Here is an 18,073-nt window from a genome sequence, read left to right as displayed (position 1 = left end):
ATTTATTACTAAACTGATGATTTTGTGTTGCTAACAAATTGACCTTAACTTATTTAAACGTACTTAACTTAATTGTATGTCGGAGGTAAGACCATTTATGTGCAGTTATACATTTGTAAAACACACTAGTTTAACTTTCTGCTGTCAAGAGCCATAAGATGGACAAGCATCAAATTGTTGTTATGAATTTTACCTTCTTGGTGGTCTGTGTGCAAAAAGGGCACACTATACCAACAATCTAACCCCTCACTTGACAAGGTGAGGTGAGGGGTTTTCAGCTCCGACATGCAACTTCACCACTAGATGTCACTAAGTTCTACACACTGAACCTTTAAAGTAATACTGGAGATGGATGCAGCAGTATCACGTCAGAAGAAGGGAGCAGCGTGGCAGGTGTGAACTGAAGGTCCATTTTGAAACAAAAAGCTGTGTCTGTGGCACTATTAGAACAGTAATAACAATAATTTGGCTATCTTTGCTGAGCTGGATCGTGTAAGATACTCATGATCAAACACGCAAACTGAGACAAACAAAGCAAGTAAACTAAGGCAGAGTGAAAAAATCCCTATGAAAACGGAATTAAGATTAGGAATAAGTAACAGAAGTTTGACACTCAATCAAATTGATTGAATAGCTGTCACCACTAGATGGTGCTAACATCTCGTCTTCACGCTGCCTTCAGGGGCTGTGGGACGTGTGCTCCATGTCTCGGCCTCCTCCAGGCAAGTCAATAAAGTTTAGCACCTGAACACGTTTTGGAAATGAGATGACAGTGACTGACTTGACTGAACAAATATGACTGCAGGACATATCAGAGGAGAAGTGAACATCTGGAATGAACGGTTCAAGGACATGAAATCAAAACCCAAAATATGAACAAGCTCATTTTAACTTATCCCTTCATTTGGTTACTAAACACATGGTAATGTTCAGATTCAGAATAGTAGAGGAAACTTTAAAATAAAAAAATTGTTAGAATATAAAAAATGAAACAAAAATTAGCCCTAGAAAATAAAAAACTAATGGAAAGGAAGATATGTTTCTTTTAAAAAAAATACAAAAAACAGTATTTATATGATCAAATACATATTCAATGCTTTATCACCTACAAGCTGATGTAAAGAAGAAGAAACCAGTGTTAGCAAGCAAAAAGAATACCCCTGGGTGTTTAATTTAATAGAGCTCCTTTTGTTCGCTCCTGTACAAACATATTAGTCACTGATGTTACACAACTTGGACTAGTTTTCTTTTTTTAAACTTCAGATAAGCTTCAGTGGCTGTAAACGAAGCGAGAGGTTCACCTCCTGTTGAATCAGCCATGAACAGTCACTTGACTTTGAGAAGAGGAAACAGACAGAGCTTTTCAGAAGCAAGCTGAACATATAGGCAGAAAGATAGATAGATAGATAGATAGATAGATAGATAGATAGATAGATAGATAGATAGATAGATAGATAGATAGATAGATAGATAGATAGATAGATAGATAGATAGATAGATAGATAGATAGATAGATAGATAGATAGATAGATAGATAGATAGATAGATTGATTGATTGATTGATTGATTGATTGATAGATAGATAGATAGATAGATAGATAGATAGATAGATAGATAGATAGATAGATAGATAGATAGATAGATAGATAGATAGATAGATAGATAGATAGATAGACTTTTATTTATTATATAAGAAGAACATTAATAACTTTTAGCATTACAAAAAGTAAAATAACACATTTTGAAGCAAAGGTACTGATTAAGTGTTTTTTTTATCCCATATATTAAAAAACAAATAAACGCACTAAGCTGCCAAATCATTTTCCTTATATATTTGATCTTATTTCTCTCTACTCAGCAGAGAAAAGCTCGAGGTTTTACGTCCATGGCCCAGATAAAGCCCCGCAGACCTCCATAATGGTCTCGAGCACTTCACACATATTTATTTCTTGCATTTTAGAAGCTTCAAGCCAGGGAGTGAAATCCGGACAGGTTGTTATAGCTACGCGATCCACAGGGGTCCCGATGTCTATTTAAAACCTCGCGGACCCTCCCTCTCTCCCCTTTAAACAACATTATATATCACACACACTGCATGCTAATGCGAGCGATTCCCAATGAGCCCTAAAACTCATCTTTAAATTGAGTGTTGAGTTGAAGCCGCCCGACCCGACTACAGAGGGAACATATCATCAGAATTCCCCCTGTGGCAATACCTGCTGATTGGGTCCTAACGCAGCAAGCAGCCTTTAACTTTTAATATTTGCCTCCCGAGTCCTGCCACGAGTAGTCGCGACTGTTAGACAGGAATAAAAAAAGAAAGAAGAAAAAGCACCGGTGCAGATACCAGGCTTTTTTTAATTTTCTTTTTCTTTTGACGTTTGTTCTTGTTCTTCTTTTTCGTTTTGCTCGCTCCTCACTTCAAACCCCACCGTGCGCGCCTCTATGAGCGCGCATGAAGGCATTCTGCTGGAGAGGTTTTTGCGAAACTTTAAGGATGATATACCCGGGATGTTTCCTGCTGCTCTGTGGGCTCTCGCATGTCACGGCAAGCTATCCCATCTGGTGGTAAGTGCTTTATTTTTTTTACTTCATGTCCCCGGACGAACAGCCACACGTTGCTATTATTGTTGTTATTTTGAATTGTTGGGAAGGAACCACGAGGATCCGCTGCTGTGGAGAGATTTTTTTTTAATTTGGTTTGTGACAGCAGCGGAACGTTGAGGTGCACTGATGCTTAAGTGGATTTTCCAAACCTTAAATATGTGTATTACCTTCCTGACTGTAAAAAATATATGTGATTAATTCTAAAACTCTGGTAGATAATCGAGCTCTAGTAAAAACTTTACTAGAGTGATTATCCTTAAAGCTCACAGAGGACACACAGACATTTGCAGCAGGAACAATGAAGTTTTAATTGGAGAAATGTTCTTATTCAGAGATGAAGCAGGTGCAAAGTTTGTGTGTGAATGTGTGTGCACATACATGTAAGTGTCTATGGTGGGATGTGGGGTTCAAGGGGGCAGACAGGGATGAAATGGGAAATTTGCACCTCATTTTATCCTTAATGGTAAGATGCTGTACGTGCACATACATGCACAGCCACATGGTACATGTATAATGTAAGGTGTGCAACATGTGACATGGAATAATAACATTATTACGTTTTTCTTTCACTTAAACCAGACACATTTGGAGAACAAGTAGCAGCATTTGCACATGGACGTCTCAGTCCACCATTGATTTTTGTTCCCCATCAGTTTTCTTACCAAAACTCCTCAGGATTAAAGAACTTTTTATCATTCACGCTCTCGCCCATTATTGAAGAATTTAACCTTCATGACACTGAGTTGTGTTTTTGTTGCATTTACCTTTCTCTCTGGAAGCAACAAGTCCATACAGAGCGTGCAGCCTAATCATCACTCATGTCTAAACGTAACTTCAAAATATTGTCACTGGTTTGCACAATTTTTCTTTTTACAATAAATATTTCATCACGTCCTCCGGAGGAGCTTTCGTCTGGTTTGACGCTGTTGGTCATTCATCAGCGAACATGACTGTCGTTTATTGATTCACTAAACAAACACATGATGTCCTCTTTTTTTTCAAAGAGCCATTCACTATTTGGCTCCGATTTGTGTGTGTACCCTAATGTGCTTCCCTTAATGGGTCCCCTGGTGTTATTACTGATTTGAAACTAATTACATGCTCAGCTGGAAGGAAATCCTGATGTAACAGCAGGTCTTCTGGTCCAAGAGATGGAAGAAAAAAAAGGACCCAAATCAGTCTTCTTCTGGTTCTAGACGTCGGTTCATGCACAGAGTGAACTCTCCAACTGATTTAAACTTCAGGACGTGTTTAAAGTGTTTGTTTCATCTGATTCAAGTTGGTTTTACTCCTGTTTGTTGGCTGTCCGTAGATGTCCATGTTGAATTTCAGTCTCCATAGGAACTTTTCTTATTTTCTCTTTTGTGCAGCCAGTTATGAATGACACAATGGAAGGCAGGTTTCCATTCTGTCATAACCAAAACCCTGCAGCGAGTCCAGAATGAACCTGTGTGTTGATGGGTAGATTTTGGAGGGTTGGTCAGGTCAGTGATTGAACAATGTTGAGGACAAAAGCAAAAGAGGCGAGTAAACACGACAGGAACAAGTCGTCTGTGTCCGTCTTCGTTGAGAAAGTAGCACATGAAGTCACCTTTGAGTTCTGACGTTTTGAGGTAATAGGCTACACCAGTTGTTTTTTTCTTTTGCTTCACGCAAGACTGCTGATGTTTTTTGTGTTTCATGGCACCTCATCCCAAGTCAAATAACGTGGTTCCCTCTGGTTTGCACTCAATGAGCCTGCATTGTCGCTCCGTTTGCAAACAGCATGTCAGTTATCTGAGAGCTATCACTTCATGTGGAAAAAAGCGACCGGGGGGGAAGGCTTTGCTGACAGGAGCTGCTGAACTTGGCTTCGAGTGGCCATTGGAGCTGCATCACACACAACCCCTGCGCCACAGCAGTCTGAGGGCGCACAGCTCTGCACCAAGACAGGTTCATGTCTGTCTCTCTTTTCCGACCTGCCATGACATAGCCGGGCTGCAGACGCCAACCCGCCACCCCCTTCCCCAGTCCACCCCACCTTAGAAGATAAATACCTGGAGGTGAAAGCTTGCCGCACATTCCTTCTCCCAAACTTATTCTCTTGATGTCAAAGTCGGCTCCAAGGCCCCAGGGCCCATGAGTAAAGGTACCCTGCTTGGGCTTGCTGAAATATGCATTAAACCTGCACTAGATACACTTAGATGAGAGGGGGAAAGTCTGCGCTGAGACAAAAAAATTATGTGATGTATGTTTTGCTTAAGTATTTATTTGTCACAGTTTCAACAAAGTGCGGGAATAAGTCTTAAACAACATTGGGTAATCCTGTTTGTTCACCAATTACACTGAACATCAGTTTCTCGGGAGGGCAGCTGAGGAGATAAATGGTTTTTGCAGAAGGAATTAGAGAGATTGAGGGGAAGAGAGCTCACTGGATGCCTGAAATCCAGACAACACACAAAATACTTGCAGCTATGTTTAAATATTTGTTGGAGCAGGTATCTAACAGAACTGTTCTGACTGCAGTAGCTCCTTAAAAAATCATAAATCATCCCCGGAACATGCCCGGCCTCCTCTCGTAGGACATTTCCTAACACAGGAAGACGTGGCATGGATTACTCAGCCCCACTGAGACAGAGACAGAGACATGCGTGAGTGAAGCAACCGAAGCTCCTTGACTCATGATGGGTCTGTGTCCCAAAATCCAAAAGGATGACCTGTTGGTGAAGCACGCAGAAAAGATCCTCACAAGTGTAGTCCTGCTGTAGGACCACATTAGACCCACGGCCAAGAGTGAACTCCTGCGTTTCCAATCTAGCAAATCACACGACAGATCAAGAGTTCTTCAGCCGCCTCGATCGGAGTTGATTTCAACTGTTGAAATGCCAAAAAATTAAGTTGATGAGTGTGCGATGAAAACTCAGAGGCGCCACATTCTTCTGTGGAGCAAAAAGGAAGCGGGTTTTCAAGACTAGACTGACAAGGCACTAGTACTTAAAATCTGCAGGCCTCCAGCAAGTGTTTTCACTTCCTATCAGGCTCAATAAACCTCTCACTAGAGCTATTTTCAGACATGCACCGAAGTTTTCCAAAATGGTTGTTTGTGAGAACACAAATGTGTGTCATGCTCTGGACATTTTACGGGGTTTTACGGAAGTTTTCCTGCCAGCCCCCTGGTAAAATGTCTGGAAAATGAGCCCATGTTAGAATACAGAAGGAAAGTGTCGGGAAAATTCACAGGAAGCAAGTGTTGGCGACGAAGATTCCAAGCTGGAACGACGCAAGGTCTTACACCGACCATGATGTGCTGTAAATAAAAAAAAGGAGATTTCTACAGCAACGTTTAGGTCATGTCCTGGCTCCTGGTTGCCCTACCCATGTGCTACCCCTAAAGCCTGAAACATGCTTCTGCGTTTTCACGGGCCCGTAAGCGCAAGAGCCCTTCCGGGTCCCTTACGTGCTTCTGTATCCCTCCTTACGTGCTGACGGGTGTCGACCCCCTTTTCTAAAATTTACGGCAAAGCTCCGCAAGCTCACTCAGCCCGCAAGGCTGTGATTGGTCTGCTCTACATCCCTTCTGGAGCTGCATTTCCGGTTTCATGCCCCATAATACCGGCAGAAATCACGGAAGAGTTAGAAGAACGAATATGGACGAAATAGAAGAGCACTTGGCAGAAGAGATCCGATAGTATGATCACTTGTATAACCTGTCACTGACTGGCGGATTTGTCCGCGAGAAAAAGGCTACGAGGAGCCGCAGTGGCTATGTAAATAAACAATCGACGAAGAAGAAAGAAGGCGTCCCTAAGGTCGTCTTCGACAAAAAGCATTACTCCGCCTAGTGTTCTGGCGCGGAATTGCTTTGTTAGACGCGCAACGGTTGGGGAAGCATGAATGAAAACGAGTCTTGCGCCACAGCGGCGTGAAAAGACGCAGACGCAGTCGCAGAAGCATGTTTCAGGCTTTAATGTTCCAGTCTTTTTCTTGCTGTTGTGAATGTGTCTGACCAAGAAAATCACCTGCTGCGTTGTTCATATGTGATAGACAAAATCTGGAAAATATTCGGAAATCAGTTCTTCGTTTAGAAAACGGTTGATGATAATCTGTAAAAAGTTGTCGTACATTGTGTCTGTTGTGTGCATTTGGCTTGAAACAAAAGTCTTCACCAGTCTTGGTTGTGTTTTCCTCCGGTAGTGATGTGCATCAGAGAGTACGGACTGACAAGGGCCACAGAGAGGTCAATTTGTAACAGCAGTGCCCTTGTTTACTCATGGATGTTGTGGACAAACTACAGACAAATGTGATTTCCTCTGGAGGCATTTTCAACCTGCCTCTACTTGCATACAGGATGTCTCATTTATGATTAACTAGTGTCGTCTAGTCTATGGAAATTAGGCGAGAAGTTCCGTTAAAACCAGTGTGACCAGGTCACTTACAAGGTCAGATGGTGCCTTACACCCATTTTGACACCTGACCGAGAATAATTAAAGTGTAAGCTTAAAAAATGGAAGGAAATCAGCCTTTTTAAATTTCGGAACATAATTGAGGTATTCAGGGTCAACATGTTGGAAGGCATCAGAAACCCTCTGACAAGGGTCATGTTGCTGAGGAGCTACCTTCTTGAGAAAGCAGCCCGGGGCCATTGTCAGGGGGTTTAGTTAATCTTGTTGTGATCAGCGATTAGTCTTTGAACGACGGTGAACAGGTCAACAGATAGTGAGCTAAAAAGGCTGCACACCTGCTCTGGCTCCGACTCTGTGCAACAGCTACAGTAGCTGCTGTCGAGCTCGTACTACTGAGAGAAGGAGCATCAGACGACCGCTCACAGTGTTTGTTATTTAATTGACAGTTGATGTGAAGTGAGGACCTGTCTGCATTGCCAACACGCTACTTTGTTACCACTCGGCAGGAGGACGTTGCCAAAGATAATAGGAACTGTGCTGTTAAATAATCAAGTCGTCAAAATACATTTCAATAAAAACTGAACATCTCAGGTCAACAGGTCACGTATTTATAGAAAAAGTATTATGTGTGTATAGATAGATAGATAGATAGATAGATTGATAGATAGAGTCCCTCTTATCATCAAGACCCATGAATTGTTCTGTGAGAAATCCAGGTTCTAATGTTAAAGAAAGTGAAAAGAAAAGTCTGTGGATCCACCAAGTACATACGATCCAGTGATACAATGGATAGACCTATATCTCAATTTCTATGATTACTGGTTACTAAAAGTCCTAATTGAGAGAACAGAGAAAATAAAGACAGAAAGACGGAGAGAAAGCAATAAAAGCAGTGAGACAGAGAGATGTAATCAGTGGACCAAGTTTGCACTTGTTGTATCCCAGAATACCTTCCTCAAAGGAAAGGGGCAGGGTGTGGGGGGACTCAGTGTAACACTTAATACACTCTCTGAAGTTTCAGTGTAGGGTTTGCACTCTTATTACCCTAAGCTGAAGGCCTGTTAAGTGTGCGGACAGTTAATAACAAGGTGTAGTTTTCAGAGTTGTCAGCTTAAGGTCTATGAAGACCTCGAGATGCATGGTGGACTTTCATCTCAGGCAGAAACACTGGCTGCCTCGGCGGTGGCAGGGCTGCAATTTCAATGCACACAAAGGCCAGGTGTCTGCAGAGAGGGTAGTTTGAGGGATAAAGGCTGGACCCTAATGGCAGTATCAAGATACAGCAAATAAACAAACACAATCAAACAGACGTAAAATTACCACGCGCCTCAGGAGACTTTGACTTAGTTGGAGGTAAATCAAGAGACGCAGACACAGACGTGTGGTAAAATAAGCTCCCGCTGTGGAAAAGCACTGATGTTGTGACTTCTGCTTCTCCTCTAGGTCACTAGCAGTGGGCCACCAGTACTCATCGCTGGGCACCCAACCAATTCTGTGTGGCAGCATCCCTGGTCTGGTGCCCAAGCAGCTGCGGTTCTGCCGGAACTATGTGGAGATAATGCCCAGTGTGGCCGAGGGGGTGAAGATTGGCATCCAGGAGTGCCAGCACCAGTTCCGCGGCCGACGCTGGAACTGCACCACTGTCACTGACAATCTGGCCATCTTTGGGCCAGTGTTAGATAAAGGTAAAAGGGTTTTTCCTAAAAGTTCTGACACATATAAGACCTTTATTTCCTACTATTTTCTATCTTGTAAATAATCTGGTGACTTCAGTACTAACTTGATGATGTCTGAACCCGATGCCCCCAATGTCTCCGGCTCAATGTCTCTGGATGTTATACCTCCTCCGAATTTCCTGAAAGGTTTTCAAACTAATGCAGGTTAACTCTTCCATTAGCAATCCAATGTTCTTATTGTCGTACATTTACAATAGAAAAGCTATATTATCTGCGTAGCCTCCGTTACACTCAATCAAATCCTTTTTTAAACAGACTGTGGGCTGAAGTGATCTCTACGCATGAAATAATGTACACGGGTAAGATGAGTGAGTTCTGTCTTGTTGGCTTTTTCTCTAGAAGGAAATCCCCTTTGATTGTTCCTCTGTACTTTCCCTTGAAGCAGCAAAAAGCAAACTCTTATAATAGATTTTAAACTGAGTTACACACTTTTCCCAAATACATGTTCCCCACTAGATTTTCTGATTACGAGTGCAGACATATTCCATGGTGTACATCAATTCATTGTCTAATCGTGGGATCAGACTGTAGAAATCCCCACAGTGCAACACAAAATTCGGCAGAGAAAAAAAAACCACACACATGCACAGACACAGACTCTGCAAAAAAAGACTTCAAATCCACATTTAACTGTATTCAGGAGTTGGGAGGTTTTTTAGAGGTGGAAATAATTGGAGAATTTCAATGTCATAAATTTTAAAGTAATATTTTGAGAAATTCCTCAACAGAGTTAGATAATAAGATTCCCTGAAGTCTGATAGCCCTGCACCAAAGTGACATTTCTACATAAGCACTAGGCTTGTTATGCCTTCAGCAAATACTTGTAAAACACTTCCTGTTTGAAAATGAGTGCAGAATTTGAGCTGTGTGGGGAGGAATCCAAGCCTGTCACCCACTTTGCAGACGACTGCTATTAACATGGGGTGTTGGAGGTTAGCTGGGGCAATTGCTTTTAATAAACTCCCTGAGCCAGTTGATAGAAAAGGCTAGGTGGCTAACGATGGGGGTTCTCAATCCGAGCCCCTTTTGTGGTGCAAAATGCCACCGCATCTCTCCCATTGCCTCCCCTCCCAGGCCTAAATTGCAGGGGTACTGAGAGGAAAGAGGAGGCAGCTACTGGGCTTTAGTAAATCATTTTGATTGGATTAAGGTCACTGAGGCCCTTAATAATGTGAGAGGTCAAAGTGGCTGGATTAAGTGCCTTTGTCAGGGGCCGAGGAGAGTGACTCAGGGGCTCACAGGCCTTTGATAGGGCTTAGTAGGAGAGGGCTTCCATTTCATTGGATTTGATTGATGCCGGTGTTTGTCTGTGCTACGGGGCCATTGTCCTCACTGGTGTCTGTTTGTCTGCGATTCAGACCGGTGTGTGTCAGTTTCCTCCTGCCTTTTTTTTGGAGGGGGGGCAAAGCTGAAAGAAAAAGTAGGTGCCTTTATTGGCTTCGGCAGCTTAGTTCCTATCATTTAGCCCATCACTGTCCTCCTCACCTTCACCGGGGGCATTAGTTGGTTTTACAGACGTGGATTATGCACTGGGAGAATTTAAAAAAGGTGCTCATAGTCAAAGAATATCAAATCGTTTAAGGCAATCCTGAAATGAGAACTGAAAACCTTTTCCAGTTTCAGCTTGTGGAAATGCTTACTCCTCCCTGTAGAGCAGACTTCTTCTTTCTCTTCAGCATGTTCTCGCTCCCTTTCACATGGTGCAATCCTCTCCCTGTGTTTCTCTCTCACTCCACACCCCAAATCACGAGCCCTACCTCCAGGCTATGTCTGCGTCAGCGCTCATTAATTTACATTAAGTAAAGTGTCAAAACATGCTCTGCTGGAATCTGCCCTTGATGAAAAGTAAAAATCTGCACAGGTGTTCCCGGTCCGAAGAGCCGATACCAGCGCTGTTTCGGCATTCTTGGTATTTGCTGAACAACTACCTACTATATGGGTGTAATCAGTCTCCAGTTTATGAGTCATATGATGGAATTATTAAGGTCAACATTGCTATAAAAAGTGGATGGTCACAGCTTCACAGGTGTTACCACCCAAACAGGTTCAGACATGCACCGCCACTGCTCTACCTGAAACCATTAAATTAAAATGAAGGTCAAAGGAAACTGCTATTACGTAATGTGTAAAGCATGTGAGGGGGACTGCAAAGGTTTGAAACTGTGGTCACCCTGACTTATCTAACTTTCATATCCTATAGGGAAACCCAAACATCAACCTAAATCATTAAGTCCCATCTTAACTAAAAAAAAGGTCAGGGGGTGTGGGTTACGACCTACGACCTGAGGATGAGAAAGTGTAACTATTTAGGATGAGCTAAGAGGTCTCAGCTTTTCATGAGACGTATGTCTCACCATGCTGGGGGAGGGAAACTAGCACTCCTGTTTATCATTAACTCTGGGCAAGAAAGAAAGAAGGGGTGTGGTAAATGGAGTTGATGGGGGGACCTTAGCCCCGCTCCCTGCTGGGCACTGCTCAGAGCACAATATCTTCGCAACCATGAGATTAAGCAGGAGAAAAAGTGCTTTTCCCCATTCACACGCCCTTTAGATTGTTTTATTAAACCATTTGAATAGGGATTTCCCCGTCTGCCGACAAGCGGGGTCCAGCCAATGCATAGTTCTCTGTTGCTATGACTTAACTTGGTCTCCACTAATCACTGGCCAGGGCAAATTTCATATAAAATATCTGGGGCCATTGTGGGACTAACACAGCGTGACAGTGGCTGCACAATAGGGGATTCAACCCCCCAGCAGGTTGTAGGGACCACTTGGCCTGCCCGGATCTGGCTAAGTTTGGCGGAAGAGTATTGTTGGAGGACAAGTGTCCTTAAATAGCTTCAATTGGTCATAAAACTAAGCAAAGCCATGACACTGATGTAAAAGCTGGTGTTTCCAGGTGAAGGAATGCCATAGGTGCATTTAACTCTGAATGGTGGAAGCATGTTATATGAAAAACGAAGCATATAGTGACTTGTTGTTTGATAAAGTACAGTATGTGACTCTAGTAGGCTACTAAGGTAAATGCAGAGAAAACTAATGATCTGCACTGTGCAAAATATTTTTGGAAGCATTTAGCATTTGAAAAAAAAAGTCATAACTGTTATTATTCAGTAGAATGGAAATCAGTGCACAATTGTAAGTGTGGGATAATCACAAGAAAACCACAACCTCCTAAAAAAACCTACTTAAATAATCAGGACATGTTTAATTTCCCCCGAACCTATTCCTTTGTCCATCACATCCCGAGATAATCCTCTTTTCCTCTCCTGTTTTTCCAATCCCCTCTTGCACTATGAAGCATCATTGCCAGTCATCCGTGAGGTTACATTTCCAACGGCGTTCCCCAAGGTTCTATTATTGGTCCACTATAGTTCCTATTGTTATAATCATGCTCGTCAGTCTGTGATGCACTAGATTTAATGATATTTCCATACTCACGATTTAATCTTGTATTGCAGAGAAGAATCTAAATAAGCTCACACCAAGATGTTGGAGCAAATAGTTCAAGCAAGTACATCAATTCACTCGCAGCTCAAAACTTTATTACTTGAAACTCATACTTGGTTGCTTTTAGATGATGCACGATGATATATGATTAATCACTCTTAACAATTACTTCATGCTGTAGCTTACCGTTGGTTGTAAAGAAAATACAAAGCAATCTAGGTAAAATGATCAGTGGTGGTTTGAGCAAGGAGAGCAGAGGTTCATATGTACCATTGGTGTGAACATTAATACACTTGAGTGTATTAGTGTGAAGTAAGAGGTGGAGGATGCCAGTGGACCTTTTCTCTTGCATCATTGTTTCTAATGCCCTTTATTCCTCAAACTGGTTGGAACCTGCTGCAAGGGAGGTGCTCCTGTTCCCTTTAGCTCTATACTCCTCCCTTGTTTCTCTTCTTTCTTTCTCTGTCATTCTTGTCTTTTGGACAGAAGCATGCGCTTGCATACGCAGTGCCTCTTTTCTTACTGTCCAACACACACAAATTACACACACTACCTAACTATTGATCTTTAACCACCTCAGTTTATCTCCTGACGCTCTCGCATTGTTAATTGTTTACCCGCGGTGTTTCCACTTTCTTGATCCTGGTCTCCTTTCTTGTTATTTTGAGCAAGACCGTACATGTGCATATATTCGAGGCAACCTCCCTGCAATAATGAGTCCTGTTAAAGCAACAAATGCTGAAGCATAGATGTCTACCCTTCTGTAACTGTTGTTTGGGATTGCATATCTGGACACTACAGTCCCATCTCCGTGTTGTGTCTATGACTTGTCCCCCGAGTGTGAGGCCGTTTCCTAACCTTTCAAAAGCTTAATTGAGTCTCTTAATTATAGGCCTGTCAGACCTGTCTCTTCCTCTCATCTCTCTGGAAGATCCTGATCCCTCTGAGTCATCGCTTAGCTATGTCAGACAGAGACACAGAGGCCTTTCGGGTCTTATTCAGAGACAGGACGATTGATGTCTGGGCTGACTGAACCCACACACTGGTACACCTTGGTGGATATGACCTAAAGACATGTAGCTCATCATAGTTATGGGATCTACAGTTTAGTGTGTATAGTTTGTTTGTGTTGTTGGGTTGCCAATCATGCAATTACACAAGACCAAACAGAAACAGATGAGAGGTGGTGACCTACGTACTTACATTTCCTTCAACTTCTACAGAGGTGTTTCTCTGCAGGTTAGTGTCAGTCAGAAGTTTTCCAAACCGGGCGTTCCTAACAAATGTGTGTACTTCTTCCTGCAGCCACTCGAGAGTCCTCATTCGTTCATGCCATCGCCTCAGCGGGAGTGGCGTTTGCAGTGACCCGTGCCTGCGCCGATGGTACAGCCACCATCTGCGGGTGTGACTCGCGCCACAAGGGCCCCCCCGGTGAGGGGTGGAAGTGGGGCGGCTGCAGCGAGGACGTGGAGTTTGGAAGCATGGTTTCCCGAGAGTTTGCTGATGCGAGAGAGAATCGCCCGGATGCACGTTCAGCCATGAACCGCCACAACAATGAGGCAGGAAGAATGGTACGTTTTCCGACTGCTCATTTTGCAGATGGTGTTGTGGCAGCTTTTCTACTTAATTAACACGCGCATTTTTTTTTCATCCTTAGTCCCTCAATGACAACATGTTCCTGAAATGTAAGTGCCATGGTCTTTCGGGTAGCTGTGAGGTCAAGACTTGCTGGTGGTCTCAGCCTGACTTCCGAGTTATTGGCGACTACATGAAGGATAAGTACGACAGCGCATCCGAGATGGTCGTAGAGAAACACAAGGAGTCCCGCGGATGGGTGGAGACCCTGAGACCCAAGTACAACTACTTCAAGCCCCCCACCGAGCGTGACCTGGTTTATTATGAGAGCTCACCCAATTTCTGTGACCCTAATCCTGAGACCGGCTCCTTTGGCACCCGCGATCGCGTCTGCAACCTGACGTCCCACGGCATAGACGGGTGCGACCTTCTGTGCTGCGGGAGAGGCCACAACACCCGGACTGAGAAGCGAAAGGAGAAGTGCAACTGTATTTTTCACTGGTGCTGCTACGTCAGCTGTCAGGAGTGCGTGAAAGTCTACGACGTGCACACCTGCAAATAGGGGTGACATGGTTTTCGTACTTTCTCGCCAAAACTTAAAGGCAGAAGAAAAAAAACTACACTGACTTGGCTACAAGACACGAGAGACTGTGAAATGCCTTGCCTGTGCTCGGACTCCAGCGGCAGAGATAACAGCCTTGTGTTTTCTGCTGTGATGCTAAGAGGAGCCAATCTGACAGTTGATCACTAAGCATCACCCATAGGAACTCTGACAGTGGTGACAATGACAACAATGTGGATATCTATAGCAAAGGACTAACTAGCGCCTAATTGACGAACACCATATTGGTGACTTTTGTTTTTCTTCTGTGTTCCAAGTAGTTTGTTGAGAATGGTACAGCACTGCCAATGTTCAAGTCCATCTAATCGATGAAAATGTCACATGTTTAATAATCATATGTTGCTGCCACACAAAAAGTGACGACAGACACTTGACAGCATGCATTCTCCTCCTCAACATTATTAGTATACGTGTGTTTATCTGAACACTAACATTGTCATTGTGTGAGTGAGTATTTTGTTTCATCATCTTAGTGTGTAACTGATGTTTGGGTAAGAATGCACTTGCACCTGAGTGAATGTAGTTTTTATGCTGTAACGTGTTTACATGTTCACAAACTCTTAAGCTAATGAGTTAATATCTGCTTTAATTGACTAATTTCATCTGAGATTTAGACATGAGCCACAACTACTGAACATTGGCAAAGCAAGATTATACACAAGCTGTGTCCGAGTTCAGAGGCTGCATCTTACGGAGGCTGCGTTTTCACATCGATAACGTCACAGCAGCATTTTGGAGGTGCCACCAAAATATGGTTGAAAAATGTATCCTTAAATCCTTGAGAGACAAAGGCTCCAATGGTTGGATCCTTCTCAGACCATCCTATCCCAGAATTAGTTGCGCTATAGTGACCATTTTTCAAACAGGTAACGGAGCAAGGGACAAGACGGTCGATGCTTAAGTATCAATCTTCAACTCAACAGATCAGCAAATGGTAAAAAAAAACTCTCTTCTGTCGACCAGACCGTCTCATTTTCCTTTTGGTTTTGGCACACTACCCACTTGAACCAGGGAGACCTCCTGCCTTGTGGGCTGTATTGACCAAGTCCTCCTTCGATGGCCGCCCCCTGAGTTTGGACACAGCAACCTTCTACGCATTTCATGACACACCTGAAAACACTGGAAGCTTTTCCTTAAGAGCAACAATGCTTTGAATGACCAAAGAAAATAAATGTTCGCCTGCCGTGGTCAGAGAGCTGTAAGCGAATCGAAAGGTCAGCACTTGTGTCCTGTTGAGAAATATGAAGCATGTTCTCCTTGTTTGTTTTTTTATCAGTATTAGCATTGTGTCATGTGACTGCATGTGGGGGGGACGGGGGGACGGGTAGGGGGGTACTGTTATTTATGAAAGGGATAGTTCCACTTTTTTGTTTCATTAATACAAATATAATATTCAAATATTCGATCAAATAGAAGTAAAGTACGTGCTCCCCGAGGAACCAACACAAAACAAACACACTAATGACGGATAAACTGAGCTGTGTCTTTTGGGCTCAGTTCAATGCAGTATAATTTACAGTTGCAGTAAAGTGATGACCAAAGCCTGTGCATGTGATGATTCTCAGCTGTGGCTTATTGTTCCCCAAACTAATCAACACACAGCATCACTGAAACTATACATTTTTTCCTTATTGTAATGCTGCTAATTAAAGATAGTATGTGTGTGCGTGTGTGTGCATATGTGTGTGTTTAGGTCCTCAGTACGTCTATGTGTGTTATTTGTATATTCTTGCATGTTTTGATTCTTTCTGTGAAAGAAAAATTATATATATATATATATAGTTTGGAAAAAATGTGAAGTTTTGACTAATTTTTTATACATACAGTAATTTCCATTTAACCAAATAGACCAAAATAGAGTTTACATTATTTTAGTTGTCGTAGTCGGGCCAAACGTCAGGGCAAAAATGATTCACGTTTCTTTCCCTAAGATGAAATGCAACACAACGCAGTATTTATTTATTCACAGAGTGAAAAAATACAGAAAGCTGAGACAGAAAAAACTTTGTTATAAGTAAAGTAATGTTCTTGACAACGTCTTTGCATCAAGTCACTGATGAATTATTGTTCTTAGCCATTGAAATGGTAAGTCTCAGGCATGTATAGTTTTCAGGCTCTAATCAAAACTGCCCATCATGACTGAAAATATTAAAGAACAGCCATAACACACGAAAGTCATTCTTAATAAACTACACAGCAAACTGTCAGTACCAGAATCTACTATCTTGCGTTAATTACTCTTCACTCTACATGTGATTGATTGCTTGTGTGTTCTAATTTGTTTTGTTTTTAAATCCAAAGTTTTGTATAAACTAGTTCCTTTTTTTCTGTTTCGTGGGTTCCTAAAATTGGATGTTTTTTATAATTATTTATTTCATGCTATGTACATATTAGTGAGTAAAAATATATATTTGCAGAAAAAACTTTTTTTTAAACAGTGTTTTGACGTGTAACACTGTAGCCTTTTTACCTCATATCTGTTTTTTCACTGACTCCCCACAGGTATCATTTGTCCTTCTGCCTGTAGTAGATTTCTAAAGTTAACTCTTTAACACTGAAATAAAATGACATAAACAAATATACTGTTGTCCTTATTATCTTTGACTGGACGTTTCATGCAATCAATAAAAAATAAAATAAATCAATGGCCCGTGTCCATGGTACACTGACACTGACTGTTCTAATGTGAGATACAGGAACATCATATATGTGAAATGTGTGTAAGAATGTACCAGTTCAATGTTCAGCTGATTTTACGATGTGGAATATGTAGTAATACTGTTATTAACATTATTATTATTATAATACAGAATTTAAACGAGGAAATCAAAATCTTTTAAAAAAACAAACAAAAAATCTTTACCTTTATCAAGTATGACTTAAGTGTGAGAGGCTGCTCTGGTTTAAATGGAAAATAATTATTTTGTAATTAAAAGAATAATAATTTTAAATTGGTGGGTAGTGCAGTAATGCCCATTTTCTAATCTTGACATGTCCAGAATAAATTGAATTAAAGGGTGTTCGGACAGTAAATACCTCTAACTCCCCATCTTGCCATGTTAAAGAAAGTGGGGAGAACCTTTCCAAAAATATTTCATGAAAATCGTTTTGGGAGCTTTGTGTAACGGTGCTAACTAACAAACAGAAGAACGCACACCACCTCAAAACCAAGACCCAACAGTTTTCTTCAATCAAGCTGCACCAAATTCACAAACTCATAGCTATCCGTCACCTAAATATGCCTTTAATCTAAATTTATGAATTATTCTCTCGGAAATTGGTGAAAAAAACGCCATGTAGGTAAAGTAAAACTTAATCATGGATCAGCCTCCTAATGTGAGGCTGCACCAAAATGTACTGATTGCTTCACTGTCCCATGCCACATCTTAACACTGAGCTTTGTAGTAACTGCTAGCTAACTAACAGACAAATATAACTTCCTTAGCGGAGGTAATAAAATACAAACCGATCCGTCCCTTTAACTGGATCTGCACCAAGATGAGTGGGTTCTTGCCTCACACCCCATCAATCTAAGGCGTTTGGTGCAAATCAGTTCCGAGCTATTTGCATTATCCTGCTGACAAATAAACAGACAAACAGACATGGGTGAAACCATAACTGCCTTGACACAGTACTGGAACCTACCACAGGTAAAGTACTGGTCCTTGTTTTAAGCACAAAATGATGGACGAGCTGTCAATC

At 42.0% G+C, this 18,073-nt stretch overlaps 1 protein-coding gene across 1 annotated transcript; it reads left to right on the top strand.

Annotated features, from left to right (window-relative positions):
- Positions 1 to 2,414: 2,414 nt before the first annotated feature.
- Positions 2,415 to 16,885, top strand: wnt3a (wingless-type MMTV integration site family, member 3A). The gene is given in 5 exon segments (XM_062403501.1): positions 2,415 to 2,478; positions 2,480 to 2,568; positions 8,433 to 8,674; positions 13,480 to 13,745; positions 13,832 to 16,885. Coding segments are annotated over 5 exon segments (1,110 nt in total). The 5' UTR covers positions 2,415 to 2,445; the 3' UTR covers positions 14,312 to 16,885.
- The last annotated feature ends 1,188 nt before the right edge of the window (positions 16,886 to 18,073 follow it).

Source organism: Platichthys flesus, chromosome 14 (assembly GCF_949316205.1).
Source record: "Platichthys flesus chromosome 14, fPlaFle2.1, whole genome shotgun sequence".
NCBI lineage: Eukaryota > Metazoa > Chordata > Actinopteri > Pleuronectiformes > Pleuronectidae > Platichthys > Platichthys flesus.
This window is presented reverse-complemented; position numbering and strand designations above follow the sequence as displayed.